This window comes from Narcine bancroftii, chromosome 6, assembly GCF_036971445.1.
Source record: "Narcine bancroftii isolate sNarBan1 chromosome 6, sNarBan1.hap1, whole genome shotgun sequence".
In the NCBI taxonomy this organism is placed as follows: domain Eukaryota; kingdom Metazoa; phylum Chordata; class Chondrichthyes; order Torpediniformes; family Narcinidae; genus Narcine; species Narcine bancroftii.
In genome coordinates, this window is record NC_091474.1 from 253,904,547 (window position 1) to 253,930,538 (window position 25,992).

The 25,992-nt window shown below is 55.3% G+C and overlaps 1 protein-coding gene across 3 annotated transcripts; it reads left to right on the forward strand.

Moving 5' to 3' along the window:
* Positions 1-2,278: 2,278 nt before the first annotated feature.
* On the forward strand, positions 2,279-24,455 carry gtpbp2b (GTP binding protein 2b). Of its 3 annotated transcripts, XM_069888006.1 has the most exons (12): positions 2,279-2,641; positions 3,299-3,325; positions 7,977-8,161; positions 8,445-8,553; positions 13,214-13,411; positions 14,030-14,204; positions 17,045-17,264; positions 18,006-18,141; positions 18,494-18,552; positions 20,873-21,044; positions 21,663-21,827; positions 22,673-24,455. In XM_069888006.1, the coding sequence occupies exons 1-12, from the start codon at positions 2,321-2,323 to the stop codon at positions 22,826-22,828; spliced, it is 1,923 nt and encodes a 640-aa protein (XP_069744107.1). In that variant the 5' UTR covers positions 2,279-2,320; the 3' UTR covers positions 22,829-24,455. The 3 variants fall into 3 exon arrangements, with proteins under 3 accessions (XP_069744107.1, XP_069744110.1, XP_069744109.1); XM_069888009.1 differs by lacking the exons at positions 2,279-2,641; positions 3,299-3,325 and adding an exon at positions 3,332-3,510 and having other exon boundaries at positions 7,960-8,161; XM_069888008.1 differs by lacking the exons at positions 2,279-2,641; positions 3,299-3,325 and adding an exon at positions 3,421-3,510.
* Positions 24,456-25,992: the final 1,537 nt, after the last annotated feature.

Consider the following 25,992-nt stretch of genomic DNA (forward strand, 5'->3'; position numbering starts at 1 on the left):
TTCCCCCCTCCCGTCAGTGGGTTTTTTTCATGCGCGGTTGCGCACTTTTACTCGGCTCCGCGAGCCATTTTTGTAGTCCCGAGCCCGGGACCTCCACTGACCTGCGGGAGCGGGCTTCTCTCTCCGCAGCGGGCCTCCTCGGACAGGTAAGGCCTTCACCTTCTTCTTCCGACGTTCTTTCTTCTTCTCTTCCTCCCGTTGCTTTCAACTTTTCTCTCTTCGCTGCCATTTTCTTCCCACCTTTACTTTTACTTTGTTTTAATTTTTATTCTTGTCCCTTTGTGTTTTGTGTATTTTTTTTCAACTTTTCCAGAGAGGGCTGGAGTTCCCTGACCGGCCACTACTCCGTCACGTGACTCCTCCCCTCTTTCTATCTTATTGAGATCTTTCCTGCAGGAGCCATGGTCACGCTGGGGGTGGGATTCCTCAGGGGGTCCTTGCAGCGGACTGGCATGTGGGCCATCAGCAGTCAGTGGGCTGCCTATGTTGGCCATCAGGGAAATAGGGATGGCCGATGGGCCCACGCCCCGGATCTGAAGCGCCTGCTGACTGTAGGCCCAGTCCAAGCGCCTTTCTCCACTCCAGCTGCTGTGGTTGGTGACCTGCAGAAATCTCCAGCGCAGATTTTCCAGTTCATTTCTCACCTGCCTTTTTGCCTTCTCGTACCCTGCCTCCCACAGTCTCCGCACAATGAGGTCGGACATTCGACCATTGTTGGTGGTACGAGGTCGATGTGGACCTCCGTCAGGGGATCACCCTGTCCAGAGAGCAGGTCTCTGACCTCAGCTTCCAACCACTCGCCACCCATTACTGCATCGAGCGGAATTTCTGACTGAGGTTCTCTGATTAAATATCACAACAGGTACTACCAGAAACCTGCACAGTCCCAACAAGGAGAGCGAGCTGGTCTGCAGTCACCACTCAGGTGGCCTAGACGGCAGCTTTAAGGGCTGGAGTAATGTCTTTCTCTCTAAATGAGCCTACCTGGGGCCCACTGGACCAGACATGTGAGATGAAGTTAAAATCCCGCACGAAACAATCCCCCAGAAACACTTTTCCACCACGTTTTAATGTCCCCTTTGACTAACCTGCATTGAGCTCCCCCTCTACATTTGAACATGGCACCAACGTGCTGTCTGCTGACGCGCGCACAAGCACTGACGTCACCAGAGTAAGTGGGTCGGCCATTTTCCTGTCGAGGTATTTAAAATGATGAGGGGGACGGACAGAGTAAACGTAGGTCGGCTTTTTCCACTGAGGGTGGGTGAGATACAAACTAGAGGACATGGGTTAAGGGTGAAAGGGGAAAGGTTTGGGGGAACATGAGGGGGAACTTCCTCACACAGAGAGGGGTGGGGGTGTGGAACGAGCTGCCAGCTGAAGTGGTGAATGTGGGCTCCATTTTAACATTGAAGAGGAATTTGGACAGGGACATGGATGGGAGGGGTATGGGGGGGGGCAGGGCAATAGGACCAAGGAGAATATTAGTTTGGCACAGATTAGATGGGCTGATGGGTCTTCAGCGTAGGCGCAGTGCCGGGTGTTAACGTCAGAGACAGGGCCGCGCAGGCGCAGTGCCGGGTGTTAAGGTCAGAGACAGGGCCGCGCAGGCGCAGTGCCGGGTGTTAAGGTCAGAGACAGGGCCGCGCAGGCGCAGTGCCGGGTTTTAGGGTGGGGGAGGCGGTGGCCGCGCAGGCGCAGCTCCGGGTGTTAAGGTCAGGGACAGGGCCGCGCAGGCGCAGCTCCGGGTGTTAAGGTCAGGGACAGGGCCGCGCAGGCGCAGCTCCGGGTGTTAGGGTCAGGGACACGGCGGCGCAGGCGCAGTGCCGGGTGTTTTGGTCGGTGGCGGTGGCCGCGCAGGCGCAGTTCCAGGTGTTAAGGTCAGAGACAGGGCCGCGCAGGCGCAGTGCTGGGTGTTAGGGTCGGGGGGGGGCGGTGGCCACGCAGGCGCAGCTCCGGGTGTTAAGGTCAGGGACAGGGCCGCGCAGGCGCAGCTCCGGGTGTTAAGGTCAGGGACACGGCCGCTCAGGCGCAGTGCCGGGTGTTAGGTTCGGTGGCGGTGGCCGCGCAGGCGCAGTTCCAGGTGTTAAGGTCAGAGACAGGGCCGCGCAGGCGCAGTGCCGGGTGTTAGGGTCGGGGGGGGACGGTGGCCACGCAGGCGCAGCTCCGGGTGTTAAGGTCAGGGACAGGGCCGCGCAGGCGCAGTGACGGGTGTTAGGGTCAGGGACACGGCGGCGCAGGCGCAGTGCCGCGTGTTTTGGTCGGGGGCGGTGGCCGCGCAGGCGCAGTGCCAGACCGGTGACGAGGCGAGCCTGTTGCCATGGAGCCGCTGCCGGGCGAGCTGTGCGCGGGGGTCCCGGGCCCCGGGTCGGGGACGGCGGCTGCCGGGGGACTCCCGACTCCAGGCCGAGGCTTGGTGCGGGGAGCGGGCGGGCGAGGCCGCGGTCCCGGGCCGGCAAGATTCAGCTCAGGCCGCGGCCTTTCGTCCCCCGCAGCCCCGGGCTCCGGCTCGGCCGCCGCCGCCCCCCCCGGGGCCTGTCCGCCTGCCAGGGCCAAGGGCAGCGGGGCCTCCAGGGCCGGGCACAGGAAGGCGAAGGGCCGGCCTCGGGGCCGCAACAACCCGCCCTTCCTCCCGCCCGAGGTGGGGGCGAGGGGACTGGAAGGGAGACGGGGTGGGGAGGAACCTAAGGGGAGGAGGGGACTGGGGGGCAGGTGAGGGGTGTAACCCCTGGGTCAGAGGGGGTGGAACAGAGGGGGGGTGGGGGAACGAGAGGGAGGGGATGGAACAGGTTGAGGGGGTTTAGGTAACCCTGAGGGGAAAGGGAGGGAGTCGGTGGGGGGAGAAGGGGGATGTGGGCTGGCACTAGGAGAGAGACAGTGTCGTCCCTGTAACCCCAAGGGGATGGCGTCCCAGGGGAGTGGGGGGTTTAAGTAAGCCGGGGGAACGGGGTGGGGGGGGTGATGTGGGAATGGGGGTTTCGGGGGATGGGGTGGCAGGGTGGTGGGAGTTGCTGGGGGGGCCGGGATGTGTGGTAGTTGGAGCATTTTCAGGTGAGGGTAAAAGGGGGGGGGGGGGGAACCCAACGTCCCGGTGAGCAGTGGGTGGAACATGGAGTCCCAGTGAGTAGTGGGGGGGAATGCGTCCTTGAAGTACAGGAAGAATGTTCTGGCTGGCTGTGTGACCACGTGGCAGAGATGTGCAGTTGCTGTCACGTGAAACGGGCTTCCCTGTGAATGACTGTGCTCGGGGAACCCCTTCATCAGTTGCTGACATCTGTCTCTGTGCTTCCCTTCACAGGCAGAAGAGGGAAACATTGAATACAAGGTGAGCTGTATTGCACTCTGTAATTATCCCCTTGCAATGCACCTGCCCTCTGGACCATGACAGGGGAGATGGGTCCCAGGTGTCTCAGACTCCACACAGAGAAAGGAAATGTCTTCCTCCCCAAGGTGGGGAAGATGCTGGAATTCTTCATGAAGAAGGGCTGAAGGCACAGGTCGAATCAACAGGTCGGTTTCATAAGAAATAGGAGCAGGAGTCAGCCAACCGGCCCATTGAGGCTGTTCCACCATTCAGTGAGATTATGGCTGATCTGGTCATTGACTCAACTCCACCTACCTGCCTTTTCCCCATATCCCTTAATTCTTTTTTTATGTAAAAATTACTGATCCTTAAATATGTTAAATGAAGTCACCTCAACCACTTCCCTGGGCAGAGAATTCCACAGATTCACCACTCTCTGGGAAAACAGTTTTTCCTCATCTCTGTCTTCAGTCTATTCCCCTGAATCTTGAGGCTGTGTCCCCGAGTTCTGGCCTCACCTACCAGTGAAAACAATTTTTATGTCTATCTTATCTATCCCTTTCATAATTCTTCTGAATTCAAGTGAGTATAACCCCAGGTGATTTAGTCTCTCCTCATAGGTCAACCCCCTCATCTCCAGGATCAACCTGGTGAACCTCCTCTGGACTTCTTCCAAGGCCAGTCTTTCCTTCCTCAAGTTTGGAGACCAGAACTGCACACACTTCTCCAGGTGCGGCCTCAACAGGACCTTGTACAGTTGCAGCATGACCTCCCTGCTCTTGAATTCAATTCCTCTAGCGATGAAGGCCAACATTCCGTTTGCCTTCTTAATCACCTGTGACCCAACTTTTTGCGATTCATGCACAAACCCTCCCAAGGCCTTCAGCACGACTGCACCTGCTGCAGTTTTCACCATTTAAATAATCTGGTCTTCTGTTTTTCCTGTCTAGTTGACCACATATTTACTAACATTGTCCTCCATCTGCCAGACCTTGGCCCACTCACCTAACTTAACTAGATCCTTCTGCAGCCTCTCCACATCCTCTGTACAATTTGCTTTTCCACTCAATTTAGTCTCATCCACAAACTTGGCTTCACGACCCTCTGTCCCTCTTCCACATCATCAGTGTAAATGATGAACAGCTGCGGGCCCAGCACTGACCCCTACGGCCCCCCCCCACCCAACTTCCCACTGTCTGCCAATCAGAAAAACACCCATTTAACCTGACTCTGCCTTCTGTCAGTTAACCAATTCTCAATCCCTGCCAATATATATCCCCCGACTCTATTCATCTGTATCTTACTGATAAGTCTCTTGTGCGACACCTTATCAAACGCCTTCTGCAAATCCAAATATACAACATCCACCTGTTCCCCTCTATCTACCCCACCCATTATATCCTCTAAGAACTCCAGCAAGTTTGTCAGACAAGACCTGCCCTTTCTGAATCCATGCTGCGTCTGCCTGATGGAACTCCTTCGTTCTAAATGTCTCGCTATTTCATCCAGCTTCAAGCATTTTCCCAAATACAGACATTATCTAACTGGCCGATAGTTACCTGTCTTCTGCCTACATCCCTTTTTAAAAAGTGGCGTGAGATTTTCTGTCTTCCAATCTGCTGGAACTCGCCCAGAATCCAGAGAATTTTGGTAAATGACGTCCAACGCATCGACTATAATTCCTGCCATTTCCTTCAGTACCTGGGATGCATCCCATCAGGACCAGGGGATTTGTCCACCTTCAGTCCCATTAGTTTGCTCATCACAATCTCTTTTGTAACAATTATTTTATCGAGGTCCTCACCTCCCTTCACCTCCCTATTGCCACACTTTGGCTGGACGTGTCTTCCACCATGAAGACTGACACACAATATCTGTTCGATGCCTCATCCATTTCCTCATTACTCAATATCAATCTCCCTTTCTCATCTTCCAAGGGACCCATGTTGACTCCAGTTGCCCTCTTCCATTTTATATAGTTTTAACATTTTTTGCTATGTTTTTATATTTTGTGCTAATTTCCCTTCATGATCCTTCCCTTCCTTTATTTCCCGTTCACTCGCCCTTTGTAGCCTTTTAAAGTTTTCCCCATCCTTCAGTTTCCCACGACTCTTGGCCACTTGGTACCCATGACTTTTTAATTTTATACTTTCCTCTATTTCCTTAGTTAACCAAGGCCAACTCTTCCCTCTCTTACTGCCCTTATTTTTAACGGGAAGATATTTTTGTTGAGCACTGTGAAAAATCTCTTTGAAAGTCTTCCACTGTTCCTCAACTGTTCTCCCAACGAGCCTGTGCTCCCAGTCCATGCTGACCAATTCCTCCCTCCTGTTATCATCTCCTCTGTTCAAGCATAATACACTCCTTTAGATCTAACTATTGCACCCTCCATCTGGATGAGAAATTCAATCGTACTATGATCGCTTTTTTCCAAGAGGCATCCTTTGTTTTTGACCTCTTTTTCTCTGTCCTAACTAGCTTTGGTCTCTGTACCACCTTCCTCATTCTCTCTTTGTAGGTTCCCATCCCCCTGCCCCATTAGTTTAAACCTTCCCCAAAAGCACTCGCAAACAATCTCCCTAGGATATCAATCCTGGCCCTGCCCAGATGTAGACCATCCTGTTTAACCTGGTCCCCTCTGTCTCAGAACCGGTTCCAATACCCCAAGAAACTGAAGCCCTCCCTCCTGCACCACTGTTCAAGCCACATATTCCAGTCACTCAGTGGGAAACAGGTCCCACAGTCCCAGTAACATCACATCTGCCTCTGTTTGGCCCATATTTATCTCATTCCCACCAATCTATGCATCACTCCAATTCTCGGTGAGGTTAAAGGGAGCAGGAAGTGTGTCCCTGGTGAAGTTAGAGCGTGGGAAACGGAACCCTGTTAAATCTCTCCCCCTCCCCTCACCTTAGCTCTGTCCTCTGGTTACCAATTCCCCTACTCTGAGCAAAAAACTGTATTCACCTAATCTATTCCCCTCATGCTCACCCCTCATCCCCCTGTGCTCCAAGGGATGAAGCCCCAACCTGCTCCACCTCTCCCTGTAGCTCAGGCCACCAAGTTCTGACCACATCCTTGTCAATCTTCTCTCCAGCTCGACTATAACTTTCCTGTAGCACGGTGACCAAAACAGAGCAAATAACCTCCCAACCCTCCGTACTCTGACTGGCGAAGGTAATGTGCTGACTGCCCAATGGACCTGTACTTCTAGATCCCTCCCCTTTACCACACTCCCCAGATCCCCATCGTTCACTCTGTTAGACTTCCCAAAATACTGCCCCTCACATTTCTCTGTATTAAAATCCATCAAGCATTTAAGAAAGGATGTGCTGACATTGGGCAGGGTCACAGGATAAATCCAGGAATGAAACAGTTATGAGAAGCATTTAATGGCCCTTGGCCTGGACTTGCTGGGATTTAGGGGAATGGGTGGTGGGGGGGGGGGGGGGGGGTCCTCATTGAAATATTTTGAATATTAACGGAGTGGACAGAGTAGATGCAGAAAGGTTGTTTCCCACGACAGGAGAGTCCAGGACAAGAGGGCACAACTTCAGGATTGAAGGGCGTTTGCTTAGAGCAGAGATGCGGAGGAATTTCTTCAGCCAGTGGGCGGTGAATCTGTGGAATTTGTTGCCACAGGCAGTTGTGGAGGCCGGGTCATGGGGGATATTTAAGTCAGAGATCGATGGGTTCTATATTAGCCAAGGCTTCAAAGGACAGGCACTGGGGCTGAGTGGGAAAATGGATCCACTCATGATGGATTGGCAGGGCAGACTCGACAGGCTGAATGGCCTAATCCTGCTCCTACGTCTGATGGTCTTATCTCGAAACGTGGTCTTAAGAGCAGCATGGTTAAGACCTGGGTTCAAATCCCGCGCTGTCTGCAAGGAGTTTGTACGTGTCTGCGTGGGTTTTCACCGGAGGTTCCGGTTTCCTCCCACCTTTCGAAATGTATTGGCGGTTTAGATTAATTGCAGTATTTAAGTGGCACAAGCTCATGGGCTGGAAGGGCCTCTTATTGTGCTGTAGGTCTAAATTTTAAAAGCAAGAGGTTGCCTGAATGAGAAGTGGGGGGTGGAAGGGGCAGGGAAAGAGCACAGGCCCCACAGGGAAGAGGTGAGAGAGGTGGATCACGGTGGGACGGGATAAAAGGATGAAGAAGTGAGGGGGGTGGGGAAGAGGACAGCTGTCAAGCTGCTGGGTTTCTCCAACACATTTGTGCATTGCATTTGTATGCCTATGGCCTGGTGTGGTTGGAGGGAAGGGGGCTGCGCTGAGTGAGGGGTTGTGCTGAGGGGGGGTGCAGAGGGAGGGGAGGCATAGAAAGAGGGGGTTGTGCGGAGTGAGGTGAGGTGGTTGTGCGGAGTGAGGTGAGGTGGTTGTGCGGAGTGAGGTGAGGTGGTTATGCGGAGTGAAGGGAGGGGGTGCAGAAGGGGGGGTTGTGGAGGAAGGGATGGGGTGCAGAGGGAGGGGCAGCATGGAGAGAGGGGGTGCGGAGGAAGGGGTGCAGAGCGAGGGGAGTGTGGGTGAGGTAAGAAGGGATGGTGGGGTTGCAGAGGGCGGGTTGGTGTGTGAGGATGGGCCAGGGGGTGTTTGACACACCGTCAGGAGGGGGTTGTGCATGATCACGCCCCTGTGCTCCTTGCTGACAGATGCTGTGTCCCCTCAGCTGAAGCTGGTGAACCCCTCACAGTACCGCTTTGAGCACCTGGTCACACAGATGAAGTGGCGGCTTCAGGAGGGGCGAGGGGAGGCTGTCTACCAGATCGGGGTGGAGGACAACGGGCTGCTGGTGGGGCTGTCCGAGGACGAGCTGAAGGCTTCACTCAGGACCCTGCGCCGGATGGCAGAGAAGTAATCATAGCAGGGGCAAGACCCCGGGGTGGTGGGGAGGATGGGTTTTGGGGGTCTGGTGGTAGGGGCAATCCAGGGATCTGGTGGGGCAGGGGCTCAGAAGGGGGGAGGGGAGTCTTGGGAGGCAGGGCAGGGTGCTTTGGTGGGGTTCAGTTAGTGTGGAGGGGGATCTGGGAGCTCCAGGAGGGTGGGGATCCAAGGGCACCCTTAGGGTGGGGTTTGAGGGCAGGGTTTTGTGTGCACACTACCCTGCTTAATTGGCATACGTTTGTTGTGTACACAGGGTGGGAGCGGACATCACTGTCCTGCGGGAATGCAATGTGGCGTACGACGCAGATTTGCCCAGGCGGATAGCTGAGGTCTTGATCCGGAAAGTACCAGATGACCAACAGGTACGTGGCAGGGTGATTCCTCTCGCTGGCCCCATACCCATGGACTGCTGAGTCACGGGGTCGCCCGGAGACCACCAAGTCAGGGAGGGAGTGGATGCCACAGCAGCATTAGCCCATTCAGCCCATCAAGGCTGCCCCATGGCTGCTGTATTCCCTTCTTCTCGCCATTCCTCATTACCTTTGACCCTTTACTGGTCACTCTCCTCTAAATTTTCCGAATAACCTGGCCTCCACAGCCGTCCACATGCAGTGAAGTCCACAGATTCACCCCACCCCCAACCCCCACCTTTGGGTGAAGGAACCTCACCTGCAGGTATGTCCTGATGCTATGTTCCTTGGTCCCAGGCTCTGCCCCGCTACATACATCCCCTCCCCTCCCGCAGCAGGCCAGAGCACCCCCCCCCCCCCACTTCATCTTCTCAATTCCAGCGAGTGTGCATGAGCTGCAATGCCCAGGGGTGGGGGAATGCAGAAGGGTCAGGGTAAGTGTGGAGGAGATGGGAATGGAGAGGTGGGGAGGGGATGCAGAAGGGTCAGGGTGGGGGAGGAGGGGAGGGGATGCAGAAGGGTCTGGGTAAGTGGGGAGGGGTTGGGAGTGGAGAGGTGAGGAGGGGATGCAGAAGGGTCAGGGTAGTGGGGAGGGGTTGGGAGTGGAGAGGGGGAGGGGATGCAGTAGGGTCAGGGTGGGGGAGGAGGGGAGGGGATGCAGAAGGGTCTGGGTTAGTGGGGGAGGGGTTGGGAGTGGAGAGGTGGGGAGGGGATGCAGAAGGGTCAGGGTGGGGGAGGAGATGCAGAAGGGTCTGGGTAAGTGGGGAGGGGTTGGGAGTGGAGAGGGGGAGGGGATGCAGTAGGGTCAGAGTGGGGGAGGAGGGGGAGGGGATGCAGAAGGGTCTGGGTTAGTGGGGGAGGGGATTCAGAAGGGTCAGGGTGGGGGAGGAGGGGAGGGGATGCAGAAGGGTCTGGGTAAGTGGGGAGGGGTTGGGAGTGGAGAGGGGGAGGGGATGCAGTAGGGTCAGGGTGGGGGAGGAGGGGAGGGAATGCAGAAGGGTCAGGGTAAGTGGGGAGGAGATGGGAGTGGAGAAGGGGAGGGGATGCAGAAGGGTCAGGGTGGGGGAGGAGGGGAGGGGATGTAGAAGGGTCTGTGTAATTGCGGAGGGGTTGGGAGTGGAGAGGGGGAGGGGATGCAGTAGGGTCAGGGTGGGGGAGGAGGGGAGGGGATGCAGAAGGGTCTGGGTAAGTGGGGAGGGGTTGGGAGTGGAGAGGGGGAGGGGATGCAGTAGGGTCAGAGTGGGGGAGGAGGGGGAGGGGATGCAGAAGGGTCTGGGTTAGTGGGGGAGGGGGTTCAGAAGGGTCAGGGTGGGGGAGGAGGGGAGGGGATGCAGAAGGGTCTGGGTAAGTGGGGAGGGGTTGGGAGTGGAGAGGGGGAGGAGATGCAGTAGGGTCAGGGTGGGGGAGGAGGGGAGGGAATGCAGAAGGGTCAGGGTAAGTGGGGAGGAGATGGGAGTGGAGAAGGGGAGGGGATGCAGAAGGGTCAGGGTGGGGGAGGAGGGGAGGGGATGTAGAAGGGTCTGTGTAATTGCGGAGGGGTTGGGAGTGGAGAGGGGGAGGGGATGCAGAAGGGTCAGGGTGGGGGAGGAGGGGAGGGGATGCAGAAGGGTCTGTGTAAGTGGGGAGGGGTTGGGAGTGGAGAGGGGGAGGGGATGCAGTAGGGTCAGGGTGGGGGAGGAGGGGAGGGGATGTAGAAGGGTCTGTGTTAGTGGGGAGGGGTTGGGAGTGGAGAGGGGGAGGGATGCAGAAGGATCAGGGTGGGGGAGGAGGGGAGGAGATGCAGAAGGGTCTGGGTAAGTGGGGAGGGGTTGGGAGTAGAGAGGGGGAGGGGATGCAGTAGGGTCAGGGTGGGGGAGGAGGGGAGGGGATGCAGAAGGGTCTGGGTTAGTGGGGGAGGGTTTGGGAGTGGAGAGGGGGAGGGAATGCAGAAGGGTCAGGGTGGGGGAGGAGGGGAGGGGATGCAGAAGGGTCTTGGTAAGTGGGGAGGTGATGGGAGTGGAGAAGGGGAGGGGATGCAGAAGGGTCAGGGTGGGGGAGGACGGAAGGGGATGTAGAAGGGTCAGGGTGGGGGAGGAGGGGAGGGGATGCAGAAGGGTCTGTGTAAGTGGGGAGGGGTTTGGAGTAGAGAGGGGGAGGGGATGCAGAAGGGTCAGGGTGGGGGAGGAGGGGAGGGGATGCGTAAGTGTCAGGGTGGGGGTGGAGGGGAGGGGATGCAGAAGGGTCTGGGTAAGTGGGGGAGGGGTTGGGAGTGGGGAGGGGATGCAGAAGGGTCAGGGTGGGGGAGGGGATGCAGAAGGGTCTGGGTAAGTGGGGTAGGGGTTGGGAGTGGAGAGGGGGAGGGGATGCAGTAGGGTCAGGGTGGGGGAGGAGGGGAGGGGATGCAGAAGGGTCTGGGTAAGTGGGGAGGAGATGGGAGAAGGGGAGGGGATGCAGAAGGGTCAGGGTGGGGGAGGAGGGGAGGGGATGCAGAAGGGTCTGAGTAAGTGGGGAGGAGATGGGAGTGGAGAAGGGGAGGGGATGCAGAAGGGTCAGGGTGGGGGAGGAGGGGAGGGGATGCAGAAGGGTCTGGGTAAGTGGGGAGGGGTTGGGAGTGGAGAGGGAGAGGGGATGCAGTAGGGTTGGTGAGGGAGGAGGGGAGGGGATGTAGAAGTGTCAGGGTGGGGGAGGAGGGGAGGGGATGCAGAAGGGTCTGTGTAAGTGGGGAGGGGTTTTGAGTGGAGAGGGGGAGGGGATGCAGAAGGGTCTGGGTAAGTGGGGTAGGGGTTGGGAGTGGAGAGGGGGAGGGGATGCAGTAGGGTCAGGGTGGGGGAGGAGGGGAGGGGATGCAGAAGGGTCTGAGTAAGTGGGGAGGAGATGGGAGTGGAGAAGGGGAGGGGATGCAGAAGGGTCAGGGTGGGGGAGGAGGGGAGGGGATGCAGAAGGGTCTGGGTAAGTGGGGAGGGGTTGGGAGTGGAGAGGGAGAGGGGATGCAGTAGGGTTGGTGAGGGAGGAGGGGAGGGGATGTAGAAGTGTCAGGGTGGGGGAGGAGGGGAGGGGATGCAGAAGCGTCTGTGTAAGTGGGGAGGGGTTTTGAGTGGTGAGGGGGAGGGGATGCAGAAGGGTCAAGGTGGGGGAGGAGGGGAGGGGATGCAGAAGTGTCAGGGTGGGGGAGGAGGGGAGGGGATGCAGAAGGGTCTGGGTAAGTGGGGGAGGGGTTGGGAGTGGAGAAGGGGAGGGGATGCAGAAGGGTCAGAGGGGGGAAGGGGATGCAGAAGGGTCTGGGTAAGTGGGGGAGTGGTTGGGAGTGGAGAGGGGGAGGGGATGCAGAAGGGTCAGGCTAGGGTGAGGAATTGGTGGGAGGGGATGGATTGCAGAGATGGGGAGGGGATATAGAGGTAGGGTAGGGTGGGTACAAGGGTGGGGAAGGGAGGTGATTGAGAGGTATTACGAGCCCAAACCAGCATCAACAGAAATTGACCAAGACAATGGCTACGGAAACTAAAATGTTTTTATTAACACATAATAAGATCAATATTACTATTGATTTAACCTTACCTAACCCTCCCTTCTAATTCTAAGTGCATAAATAGTGTAATATGTGCATAAGTTAGGAAAGTTCTTTGTTTCACTGTCCAATCATTCACTGTTCACTTCTCCAAATTCACTGGGATCAAACAGAATTTAACATTTATGATCTTCACCAGGATCTGGTGCTTTAACTTGAGTTGTTACGGCTCAGGAATGTCTTTGTTGGTTTCAGAGAGAGATATTCGTTGTTGGTTGGACACACAAACTGATTTCATTCAATCAGCCACTGAAGTGCGTTACCAAAGAAACCCTCATGGGTTTTTCCGAAAGATAACCTCTTCAAGAAGTTCTTCTTTTTCCCCTATTCCAGGAGAAACACAATAACCAGACACAGCCTCTGCAGTTGACTACAAGGGTTTAGAATAGGCTGAACTCAGAACCCAAAACCCGTCTTGAATGAGGTCGTGCAGCAGGTCCTTGCCAACTCACAGCCTTCATCACAAACTGCTGCAGATTACTTTCCCAAACAATGGATGTTTCCTCTCTGTTTACAAAACCATGTGGCCCCTCTTAGGACAACAAACTTCAACCAGAAATATAAAACCCTGGACACTGTTCATACATTCTGGTTCATTAACACCTACTTGTGAAACTGTCACAAGCACTTCCCATTGTCTCTGCAAAGCATATAGCAGACACAAAGTCTACCCTTGCATAGCTCCTGTATGGCAAATGAGAAGTTTGTTTGTGAAATGTGACCTAATAACTAAACCTCATAATCTTACCCTTTTAAGATGTATTTTATCATAATTTTATTAATATTCTCTAACAGAGGGGAGAGGATGGGGAAGGGACGGATGGTGGGGTAGGATGGATGTGGAAATTGTGGGATGATGACAGGGAGGGGAGGGGAGTGCAGGCAGCATCTGACCCTAGTGGGCATGGGAGTGCCTGGCCTCATAGGCTGGGTGGGAGTCAAGGTGAGGAAGGACAAACCAAGGGGAGGGGGGTGGGAGGAGGCGAATGAGTGCAACCTCTGATCTGACTGGGCACGGGGGTGCCTGGCCACATGAGCTGGGTACTGTCGGCCCTCTGTCGCCCACAGTTCCTGGACCTGCGGGTGGCCATGCTGGGGAATGTGGACTCGGGGAAGTCGACCCTCCTGGGGGTGCTAACGCAGGGGGAACTGGACAACGGGCGCGGCAGGGCTCGCCTCAACCTCTTCCGGCATCTGCATGAGATCCAGTCGGGCCGCACGTCCAGCATCAGCTTCGAGATTCTGGGTTTTAACAGCAAGGGCGAGGTGAGTTGGCAGTGTGCCCTGGCTCCCTCTCCCTGCCTATCCCCATCCCTCCCTATTCCCTTCCCTGTCCTATTCCCCCTGCCCTCAATGCCCCCTCGCCCCTCACCTCCCTGCTGCTCCTCCACTTCCCCCTCCCCACCCCATTTCCCCCACCCCATTTCTCCCACCCCCTCGCTGTCCCTGCCCTGCTGCATCACCCACCCTCCGCTCTCGGCCCTAGGACTGCCCTTTCCCTGGTCCTACACCCTCACCACCCCTGGGTTTGGCGTCTCTGTATGGGCGTCCAGCTGGTCTCTGAGTGGGGGGGTCCTGGCTGGTCTCTGGGTGGGGTGGGGGTCCGGCCAATCTCTGTATGGGGTGTCTATGTGGGGGATTCAGCTGGTCTCTGGGTAGTGGGGTGTCCAGCAAGTCTATGTGTGGGGGATCCAGCTGGTCATTGGGTGGGGAGTGTCCAGCCAGTCTATGTGGGGTGGGGGGGTCCAGCCAGTCTTTGGGTGGGGGGGTGTGGATCCGGCCTGGACTGTGTGGGGAGGTGGGGCGGCCTCTGTGGGGGTGGGGGGGGTCCAGCCCGACTCCGTGCTGGGGGTGGTTGCTGACTAGATGCTCTCCCTCCCCAAGGTGGTAAACTACAGTGGCTCCCAGACAGCTGAGGTGATCTGTGAGAATGCCTCCAAGATGATCACCTTCATCGACCTGGCCGGGCATCACAAGTACCTGAAGACCACCATCTTCGGCCTCACCAGCTACTGCCCGGACTTCGCCATGCTTGTAGTCAGTGCCAACACCGGTATCGGTACGTTTGCCCAACGGGGGTGGGGGGGAGGCCGAGACCTGGAGATGCGCCTTAGACAGAGTGGGAGTAACTCATTGTGAGAACCCTTCCTCAACTGCCTGTTGGGGAGGTGGCCTTGTGAGGGGGAAGGAGGGGGCTTAAGGAGGGGTAGATGGGGACCCCAGAGTGGCTATGGGTCACATGACTGCGGGGGAACTCCCTCAACTCTAGCGCAACACCCCTCCTCACCAATCCATGCAACTGAACATTACTGCTCAGTACAGGCCATTCAGCCCTCAATGTTGTGCTGAACCATTTTTGCCTACCCTGTAACCCTCTATTTATCTTCCATCCATGTGTCTGTCTAAAAGTCTCTTAAATGCCCCCAATATTCCTGCCTCCACTACCACACCTGGTGAGACATCCCAGGCCCCAACAATTCTCTGTGGAAAGAATTTCACCCTGACGTCTCCCCTAAACTTCCCTCCCTTCACTTTGTACACACCCCCTGGTGTTTACTGATCCTGCCCTGGCCGTCCACCCTATCTATGACTCTCAGAATCTTGTCGACCTCCATCAAGTCTCCTCTCATCCTTCTACGCTCCAGAGAGAAAAGTCCCAGCTCTGCTCACCTGGTCTCATAAGACTTGTTTCCCAATCCAGGGAGCAAATCCCCCTCTGCCCCCTCTCCACAGCTTCCACATCCTTCCTGTAATGAGGTGACCAGAACTGAACACAATTCTCTAAGTGGGGTCTCACCAGAGACTTGTAGAGCTGTAACATGACATGACAAATGAAGCCAAACATCTAAAGGCCCCCCCACTAGTCACCGGCCTCCAGGCAGAAAACTTTCCTTCCACTACTACTCTCTGCTTTCTACAGACAGGCCAATTTTTTATCCACACAGCCAAGGTTCCCCTGATCCGGTGCCTTGTGACTTTCTGGATGAGTCTCTCGTGGGGAACCTGGTCAAATGCCTCGTTAAAATCCACGACAACCAAATCTTCCACCCCACCCTCATCAATTTCTTTTGTTACCTCCTCAAAAAACTCAATTAGGCCCGTAAGGCATGACCTTCCCTTCCCAAAGCCCTGCTGGCTATCCTTGAGTAGACTGGACTTCTCCAAATGCTCATAGACCCTGTCCTTAAGAATCCTCCCCATTAGTTTCCACCCCACTGACGTCAGACTCACCTGTCTAGAATTCCCAGGATTCTCCCTATTACCTTTTATAAACAAGGCGACTACATTTGCTGTTCTCCAATCCTCCGGCACCTCCCCTGCGGCCAAAGAGGATTCAAAGATCATCGCTACTGCCCCAGCCATCTCTTCCCTCCCTTCCCACAGCAGCCTGGGGTACATCGCGTCCGGCCCCGGGGACTTATCAATATTGATGTGTTTAAGTAAATCCAACACTTCCTCTTCCTTAATCTCCACATTGTCCAGGACACAGGCCCGTTCAATTCCAACCTCACCCTGATCAAGGTCCTTTTCCCTTGTGAATACCAACGCAAAGTTTTCATTTAGACCCTCCCCAACCTCCTCCACCTCTAGGCACATGTTGCCTCCTTTATCCTTTAGTGGCCCCACCTTCATTCTCATCATCCTTCTGTTCTTCACATACACATAGAACACCCTGGGGTTCTCCTTAATCCTACATGTCAAAGCCTTCTCCTGCCCCCTTCCAACTCTCCCAAGTCCTTCCTTAAGCTCCTTCCTGGCTACCATGTACTTCTCGTGAGCCCTTCCTGTTTTCTGTATCTAATGTTTGCTTCCTTCTTCCTCTTGATGAGTTGCCTGACCTGTTTCGTCAGCCACGGTTCCTTTTTCCCACCATCTTTTCCCTGTCCCAGTGGGACAAACCTATCTTGAACCCAGCACAAGTGGTCCTGAAACTTCCTCCACGTTACTTCTGGGCTTTCACCCTTAAACATCTGTTTCCAATTTATTCTCACTAGTTCCTGCCTCAACCCTTCATAATTAGCCCTTCCCCAGTTAAACACTTGCCCAGTTTGGCTGTTTTTTTCCTTATCCACGGCTATGTTGAAGCTCAGGGAGTTGGGGTCACTCTCACAAAAATGCTCCCCCACCGAGGGGGTCTGTCCCCTGATCAGGTTCATTCCCCAGACCCAGACCCAGTCTGGCCTTTCCTCTTGTCGGCCAGTCCACACACGGTGTCAGGAATCCTTCTTGGACACTCCTGACAAATTCAGCCCCATCCATCCCTCTTGCAGTCAGGAGGTTCCGGTCAATATTAGGGAAGTTGAAACCACCCATAACTACAACCCTGTATTTCCCACCATTTGAAAATCTGCCTGAATATCTGCTCCTCGGGGTCCCGAGGGCTATTTGGGGATCTATAGACGACTCCTAGCACAGTGAGAGCTCCCATCCTGTTTCTGAGATCCACCCACCCCGACTCAGTGGACCCTCTCTGTAGCCCCATCCCTTTCTACAGCCGTGATACTATCCCTGAACAGTGATGCTATTTCCCCTCCTTTTCTTACCTCCCATCCTATTCCTTTTAAAACCCCTAAACCCCGGTACCTGCATCAATCCATCCTGCCCTTTCTCCAGCCAAGTTTCAGTATCGGCCACAACATCGTGGTTCCACGTACTGATCCAAGCTCAAAGTTCATCCCCTTTATATTCCTAGCATTGAAATCTCCCCACCGCCAGTCCACCCCCGATCCCACCCGATGAGTGATCACCTTATCCCCCGAACCCAGCCAGTGAGTGATCACCCTATCCCCCGATCCCAGCTTGTCCTCACCGTCCATCCCATCTGGTGTGTGATCACCCCCCCCCCTCCCCCCCTCCATGACCCAGTTGGTGAGTGACCCTGTGCCGTTTGTGTCCCAGCCGGAACCACCCGTGAACACCTGGGCCTGGCTATGGCGTTGAAGCTGCCCTTCTTTATTGTGATCAGCAAGGCAGACCTGTGCAGCAAGGGTACAATCGAACGCACGGCACGTCAGCTCGAGGCCGTGCTCAAACAGCCCGGCTGCAACAAGGTGCCGCTCCTGGTCACCTCTCACCATGATGCCCTCACCGCCGCACACCAGTTCTCCCAGTCCGCCAGGTAAGGTGCAGGGTGGTCTATCCACTGTATACCTCTGCGTCCTCCCCCCACCCCGCGCCCTCGCCCCCAGTTTCCCCAGTCCTCCAGGTATGTTGTGGGGTGGTCCATTCACCATACCTTTCACCCTCTGCCATTTATTATACCCTACCCCCTGTCTTAACACACCCCTACCCCTCCCCAATCCTCCTCCATCCCACATGTTCGCATCTGTGCCTGACCCCAGGAACCAGGGTGTGTGTTGGGTGGCCCAGGACCCAGACTTCTCCCTATTTGTCTCCTCTGCCCTTGCCCTGCTCCCAACGCCTTTTCCCTCCTCGCTCATCCTTTGCCCCTCACCGAGCTGTCCAAGACCCTCCCAAGCCATCCCCGGTGCTGCCGGGGCCCTGCCGAGCCATCCCCGGTGCTGCCGGGGCCCTGCGGAGTCATCCCCGGTGCTGCCGGGGCCCTGCGGAGTCATCCCCGGTGCTGCCGGGGCCCTGCTGTGCCGACCCCGGTGCTGCCGGGGCCCTGCCGAGCCGACCCCGGTACTGCCGGGGCCCTGCCGAGCCGACCCCGGTGCTGCCGGGGCCCTGCCGAGCCGACCCCGGTGCTGCCGGGGCCCTGCCGAGCCGACCCCGGTGCTGCCGGGGCCCTGCCGAGCCGACCCCGGTGCTGCCGGGGCCCTGCCGAGCCGACCCCGGTGCTGCCGGGGCCCTGCCAAGCCGTCCCCAGTGTTGGTAATGCCCTGTCCCCTCTGTCCAGCGTCACACCAATCTTCACCCTGTCCAGTGTGAACGGCCTGAACCTGGACCTGCTGAAGGTGTTCCTCAACGTGCTGCCTCCTCTCACCAACAGCAAGGAGCAGGAGGAGCTGATGCAGCAGCTGGCTGAGTTCCAGGTGGGGAGGGTGACAGGGGTGGGGGAGGTTGGCTGGGGGACGGCGCTGGAGGTTGGGAAGGGCAGCAGGGTAAGGAGGGTTGGGAGAGGAGAGGAATGGGTAAGGGGTTGGGGGAACAAGGCCAGTTGAGGGTACTGGGGTAGGGGTGCATGGTTGGGGCTGGGAGGGGAGGGTGTGGGGATATGTGGGGCTAGGGGAGGGTGCTTGGGTGGGATAGTAGGTGCGAGGAAAGCGGTCGGGATGTTAGGAGATGGCTTGTGGGGGAGGCAATGGGTGTGGGGAGGTTGGTGGGGGAAGGCGGCAGGGGTCCCCGATTGGCAGAGACCCTAACCCACTGTTTACCCACGGACAGGTGGACGAGATCTACTCGGTGCCTGAGGTGGGGACCGTTGTTGGGGGAACGCTGTACAGGTGAGGGGACATTGCCCACAGGAGGGAAATATAGGGTGGAGGGCTGATGGCTCTGACCCCTGACCTTGGGAGCATCAAGACATAGAACATTTCAGCCCAGAAACCTGCCCTTTGGCCCTTCTACTCTGTGCTGAACCATTTTTTGCCTAGTCCCACTGACCTACATCCAACCCAACCCCCCCCCCATACCCCTCCCATCCATGGACCTATTCAAATTCTTCTTAAATGTTAAAATTGAGCCCACATTTACCACCTCAGCTGACAGCTCGGTTCACACTCTGTGTGAAGAAGTTCCCCCCTAAACTTTTTCCCCTTTTACCTTTAACCCATGTCCTCTGGTTTGTATCTCACCCACCCTCAGCAGAAAAAGGGTCTGTCTACATTTACTCTGTCTGTCCCCCTCATAATTTTAAATACCTCGGTCAAATCTCCCCTCATTCTTCTACGCTCCAGGGAATAAAGTCCTAACCTGTTGAACCTTTCCCTGTAACTCAGTTCCTGAAGTTCAGGCAACATCCTAGTCAATCTTCTCTGCCTCTTTCTATCTTATTGAAATCTTTCCTGTAGATCGGTGACCAAAATTGCACACAATTCTCCAAATCTGGCCTCACCAATGTCTTGTACAACTTTAACATAACATCCCAGCTCCTTTTCTCAATACTGTGGATGTGCTGGTGTTGGAGAAGGTCCATTGGAGGCTTAGGAGAATGATCCCGGGATTAATAGAGAAATAGTAAGATGGGTTCAGAGGTGGCTGGAGGAGAGACATCAGAGGGTCAAGGTGGACAATGGTGGACAACTATCTGTCAGAATGGAAGCCTGTGACAAGCGGAGTACCTCAAGGATCAGTGCTAGGTCCCCTGTTGTTCAATATTTATATTAATGATTTGGATGATGGGGTGGTTAACTGGGCGTAAATACGCAGACGATACGTAAATGGGGGAGTGGTGGATAACAAGGAAGGTTTTCAGGGATGACAGAGGGATTTGGTTTGTCTGGAGAGTTGGGCTGATAGATGGCAAATGGAATTTAATGTAGAGAAGTGTGAGGTGCTTCATTTCAGTAAAAATAATGAAAATAGGACATATGTAGTAAAGGGGAGAACATTGGGGAAATGTACAAGAACCAAGAGATCTTGGAGTTATGGTGCAACGTTCCTTGAAGGTAGATTCCCATGGTTAAGAAGGCATTTGGTATGCTAGCCTTCGTAAATCATAGCAGAGAATATAGGAGCTGGGAAGTGATGCTGCGACTGTTTAAGGCGCTGGTGAGGCCAAGTTTGGAGTATTGTGTTCAGCTCTTGTCTCCAAATTATAGGAAGGATCTAGATAAAGTGGAAAGGGTGCAGAGATTTACAAGGATGTTGCCTGGCTTAAAATACCTAGAGTACAGAGAAAGATTGAAGAGGTTAGGAGTTTATTTATTGGAACGTAGACGGTTGAGAGGGGATTTGATAGAGGTGTTTAAAATTATGAAGGGAATTGATAGACTCGATGCAAGTAGACTCTTCCCCCTGAGAGCAGGGGAGGTTGAAACAAGAGGACACAAGTTGAGGGTAAGGGGGCAAAATTTTAGAAGAAATATTAGAGGATGTTTCTTCACTCAGAGAGTGATATATACATGGATAAGAGGGGGTTGGAGGGTTATGGGCGGAGAATAGGCGGGGGGAGTTAGTGGAGTTGTTTGAGTGAACTGGCGTGGACGTAGGGCTGAGATGGCCTGTTTCCATGCCATCAACGGTTATATGGTTATAGGAGAGGATTAACGTCCAGCTTTGGGCTTGAAACCTGCCGATATTGTACCGGCTGGATGGAGTGGCTGTGGAGAGGATGTTTCCTGTAGTGGCAGAGGCTGGGACCAGAGGGTGGTATACCCGGTCAGTGTTGCCACAGCAGGTGGGGAGATTTAAAATGGAGGGGTTGTGATTTCTGAGGGTCAAAGGTTGACACCGTGGCTAAGTGGAAAAAATACACAAATGCTGGAGAAACTCCACGCCCTGATGATGGGCTCCAGCCTGAAACGTCGGTTCTGTATCTTCACCTTTGCTACATAAAGGCTCTGTTCAACCTGCTGAGTTTCTCCATCATTTGTGTGTTTTTTTGTAAAAGGTTGCAGGGTCAGGAGGGACATTCATCAGCTGTGATGGGAATGGTGGAGCAGACTGGATGGGCCGAATGGCCAGTCTGCTGACTTGCCTGTTCCCCTGGCTCAGCCCCGACCCCTGGCCATGACTGTCCTGTCGATCTGCCCCCCCGCCCCTGCCCCCTGCCCTTCAAACCCGTGCCCCCCTGTTGTGACTGACCTGTCGATCTGCCCCCAGTGGGATCTGCCGGGAGGGCGAGCGCCTCGTGGTGGGGCCCACGGACACAGGGCAATTCCTGCCCCTCAGCGTCTGCAGCATCCAGCGGAACCGGTCGGCCTGCCGCGTGCTGAGGGCCGGCCAGGCTGCCACCTTGGCCCTGGGCAGCTTCGACCGGGCCCTGCTTCGCAAGGTGGGTGGATGGGCTGAGCGGCAGCCTGGCTGCCCGTGGGGGGCAGGGACTACAGGATGGGTATAACAGGCTGAGTGGCTACCTGACAGACTGTGTGGGGTAGGTCGGGCATAACAGGCTGAGTGGCTGCCTGGCTCACTGCACGGGGTGGGGAGGAAGGGTGGGCAGGGCAGACGGTAGGCTGTCCGCAGAGAGCAGGACAGGGCATGACAGGCTGAGTGGCTGCCCAATGGACTGAGGGATAAGAAGGGCATGATAGGCCAAATAGCAGTCTGACCACGGTGGGGCGAGTGGGTACAGGTATTGGGGACTGTATTCTACCCTACAAGACAATGCCATGCTGGGGCCGTGCCAGGAGCCGTATGTGCCGGGGCCGTGCCAGGAGCCGTATGTGCCGGGGCCAGACTGCAAGGAATCCTGCTGGGGCTTGTACTGTGCCTGGAGGCGGTGCCGCGAGACGGGTGCCAGGGGCCTGACAGTATCAGGGCTGCGCCGGGTGAGCTGTGTGGGGGCAGGACTGTGCCAGGAGTCATACATTCCCCATGGGTCGTGCAGGGAGACAGGTGCCGGAAGACGTGTTCCAGTTGCTGTGCCTGGGTTAATGGAGTTTGTCTGCAGGGTATGGTGATGGTGAGCCCAGAGATGCAGCCAACAGTGAGCTCTGTCTTCGAGGCCGAGATCGTGTTGCTGTTCCACACCAGGACGGTGCGCGCCGGCTTCCAGGTCACCGTACACGTGGGCAATGTGCGGCAGACTGCCATTGTGGAGCTCATCCACGGCAAGGTGAGCCTGGCCAGTGCCACGGGAATGGACCCGTCCTGATCCCTCCCCTGGAACTGACCCAATTTATCCACCCCTCCCACCTCCCCTCAGCCCAGCCCCAACCCATCCCACCGCCCCCAGACTCAACCCCTCCCACTTCTCCTCCTCCCCCCGCGGACCCATCCCACCCTCTCCCATTCGCCCCAGCCCCGACCCATTCTCCCCCGGAGCCAACCAGCCCCTCCTCCCTGCCCCATCTCTCCCCCCCTCCCATGGACATGTCCTGATCCTTTCCATCTGACCCAACCTCTCACCCTTCCCCTTCCTCTCTCCCCCCCCCACCCCCCCCAGCCGTCTTGACCCAAACTCCCCCCTCCCCCTCTCATATCTCCTCTCCCTCTTCCTGGCGACCCATCTCTCTCTCTCCCCTCTCCTGAACCCACGCCCCTCACTCTCACTTTCCCCCCTAGGTCCTGATATGCTCCCCCATCTCTACCTCCCTGATCCACCCCACCTTATGGTCCCCTTCCCCGTCCCTGGACCAGACTCCATCTCCCCCCTCCCCCCTTGATCCTGATCTACTCCTCCCCTCTCCTCATCCCTGGCCCACCTCCTCTCCCCTCTTTCCCCAGATGACCCTCCACCCACTCCTTCCCCCCCCCACCCCTCCCACCAGACCTGACACTCCCTCTCCCATCCCCATATCTGTACCCCGGACCCACACTTGCCAATTGCAGGAGGAGCTGCAGCGGGGGAGAAGGCTGTGGTGCAGTTCCATCCCCCTTTCTGTCCATGTCGTTTCTCCCCCCCCCAACCGTTCCCCACCCCCCCCCCCCCCCCTGTCACTGAGCTGCTGCCTATTGCAGGAGGAGCTGCGGACGGGGGAGAAGGCTGTGGTACGGTTTCGCTTCATCAAGCATCCCGAGTACCTGAAGGTGGGGGCGAAGCTGCTGTTCCGGCAGGGCGTCACAAAGGGCATCGGCCTCGTCACCAAGGTCATACCACAGCACAGCACTCAGTAAACGTGCAGTCCACATCTTCACCATGACTCCTGCTGCCATTCTCAGTGACCACAGCCTGAACTGGGCAGCACCAAGCATGGAACGCACATGGCACTGAGATGGAACGTGGGAGAGGGATTGACTCTGTGTGTCCCACACCGGAATGGGCGAGTGTGTGATGGGACAGTGCGGAGTGAGAATCACTGTGTGGCTGATCCTAAGAGTGCGATGGAATGGTGCAGAGGGATCTTCACTCTGTGTCTGACCTCGGGAGTGTGTGATGGGACGGTGTGGAGGGAGCTTCACTTTGTGTCTGACCTCGGGAGTGTGTGATGGGATGGGGGAGAGGGAGCTTCATCTGTTTCTGACCCTGGGAGTGTGTGATGGGATGATGTGGAGGGAGCTTCACTCTGTGTCTGACTCCGGGAGTGTGTGATGGGACGTGCGGAGGGAGCTTTACTCTGTGTCTGACTCCGGGAGTGTGTGATGGGATGATGTGGAGGGAGCTTCACTCTGTTCTGACCCCGGGAGTGTATGATGGGACAGTGTGGAGGGAGCTTCACTCTGTGTCTGACCCCAGGAATGTGTGATGGGATGGTGCGGAGGGAGCTTCACTCTGTGTCTGACCCCGAGACTGTGTGATGGGACGATGCGGAGGGAGCTTCACTCTGTGTCTGACCCTGGGAGTGTGTGATGGGATGGGGAAGAGGGAGCTTCACTCTGTCTGACCCTGGGAGTGTGTGATGGGATAGGGGAGAGGGAGCTTCACTCTGTCTGACCCTGGGAGTGTGTGATGGGATGGGGAAGAGGGAGCTTCACTCTGTCTGACCCTGGGAGTGTGTGATGGGATAGGGGAGAGGGAGCTTCACCCTGTACCTGACATTTTTGTTCCAAAATATTCTTTGTGAAAAATATGTAAAATATCGAAGTGAGGAATGTTTGTGTTAATTTCATTTTGTGTAGTTATCCCCATTTCCTCTCTGCTCTGGGAGTGAAGTTGCTCATACATAACCACACAATACAAGCCCTTCAGCCCACAATGTTGTGCTGACCTCTGGAACCCACTCCACGCCAACTTCTCTACTCTAACCCTTACATCCAATGCTGAAGAAACTCAGCGGGTCAAACAGCTCACTTTATATAGTAAAGATACATGACCGATGTTTCAGGTTTGAGCCATTTATCAAGTCCTTCCATCCATGTTTTGAAAAAAAGTATTTTAGGTGCCCCTATTGTAACAGCTTCCACCACCACCACCTCTGCCAAGGCATCCACCTCTGCCAAGGCATTCCAGCCACCCACCAGGCGCTGGCTGTCCACCCTATCTATGCCCTCTAGATGTCGATCAAGTCTCCTCTCCTCCTCCTACACTCCAAAGGGAAAAGTCGCAGCTCTGCTAACCTGGCCTTATGAAACACGTTCTCCATCCAGGCAACATCCTGGGAAATCCCCTCTGTCCTCTCTCCACAGCTTCCCCATCCTGTGATGAGGTTACCAGTAAAGGAAGGACAGGCAACTGGGATTGGTCTGGCACCAAGTGCTTCCATCAGTAGGTGTGTGTTTCATCATGTGATATAACCATTGTACAATGTTTCTGTAATATAAAGATGTACAGAGATGTTTGCTTTCAATAAATGATTTCCAGTGATGGTTTCTCCACTGCTCATTATGAAGGAACATCAAGGCCAGTTGTCCAGCGCAGTTGGACAGTTACAAGGTGGAACACAGGATGGGTGCACTGGCTGGGGTGTGAGTGATGGAGCAGATTTCAACAAGAGACGAGTGGTGGTGTTTGAGGAGAGACAGGAGCTCTCAGAACAAAGATGAGCACACGACAGGAACTTGATCCAGTTGCACAGCGATTGTGTTTGGCTCCACATCCCTCTAAACCTGTCCTATTTGTGGATCCATCCAATAACCCACCCACACCGATCCCACCTGCCCCCATCCCTCTAAACCCATCCTATCCACAGATCTGTCCCACCCACACTGATCCCACCTGCCCTCATCCCTCTAAACCTGCCCTATCCATAGATCCATGCAAATGTATGTTAGACATTGGAGTACCACAGAGGTCACGTGATGTGAATGAGCTGAGTGGACAAGCTCCACAATATAAACCCCAAAATCCACCAAAAACATTAAATAATTGGAAAAACAAGGGTCAAAAAACATGGTATTATAGGCTAGAAGAATAAAATAGCTCTCTTGGGAATGGGCAAGATGGACAGGCAAGGACAAGCGGTATCAGAGCCGCGCGAGGTAGTGACATGATGAGAGCAGAACCCGACACGAAGACAAGTAGCAGATCGATGCCAACAATTAGTGATGTTATGGGCATCATTCAGACGCTTAGTACCCAGGATGGGAGAGTCCAAATGATAATGGAAGGAGTCAGGGAGTTGAAGACTGCACTTGCCACTCTAACCACCTGCATGGCCGCCACCAAAGACCAAGTGGAAGCCATGGAAGAAAGAATGGAAAAGATTGAAAATTATGTGGGTGCATGAAAGGTTGAGGGAAAGAAATTTCTAGGGAGGCTGAACTCACTAGAAGATTCAAACAGACAGCAGAATGTAAGGGTTATAGGGGTGAAGGAAGGGGTAGAGGGTCAGGATTTGGTGGGTTATCTTTGGAGATAGATGCCAAACTCCTGGGAATGAAAGGTCGTGATGAACCTCCGGTCACCGACCAGGGCCAAATCAACGGCCACGCCCGGTATTAATAACGGTTCAAATACCAAGATTGGGAGATGATACAACACACGGCAGGGAACATGCTCTACTACTGGCAGTAGAAGGGGAAAGGATCCACTTTTTCTCTGACCTGATCATGAAGAGAAAGGAATTTGACGTAGTCTAAAGAACCCTGCCCAGCGACGCTGCAATCAATATATCAGGGAGTGAAAGGTCCTCAAGAGGTGATGGAGATGGAACAGAAATTAAAAGAAAGACCCAAAGGAGTGATAGGAGAACGAAAAAAGTAGACTGAGGGATCAGGGACATGAAAAATAATATGTCCCTGGAATTTTGATTATGACACCAGGGTGAGTAGCAAATGGATCGGGACATAAAGTTGAAATGATGCAATATAGTAAGAGGGGGAAAGGGCTGGTGATGGGATAATGTAAATATTCAACAGGGGCTGGAAGGGAAAGTCGTGGACAACTGTTTGTCAGGCTGGAG

Coding starts and splice junctions, on each gene's coding strand:
- gtpbp2b (XM_069888006.1), top strand. CDS start 2,321: ATGGAGCCGCTGCCGGGCGAGCTGTGCGCGGGGGTCCCGGGCCCCGGG. Junction 2,642..3,298: donor CGCCCTTCCTCCCGCCCGAG/GTGGGGGCGAGG, acceptor TTCCCTTCACAG/GCAGAAGAGGGAAACATTGA. Junction 18,142..18,493: donor AGCAGCTGGCTGAGTTCCAG/GTGGGGAGGGTG, acceptor ACCCACGGACAG/GTGGACGAGATCTACTCGGT.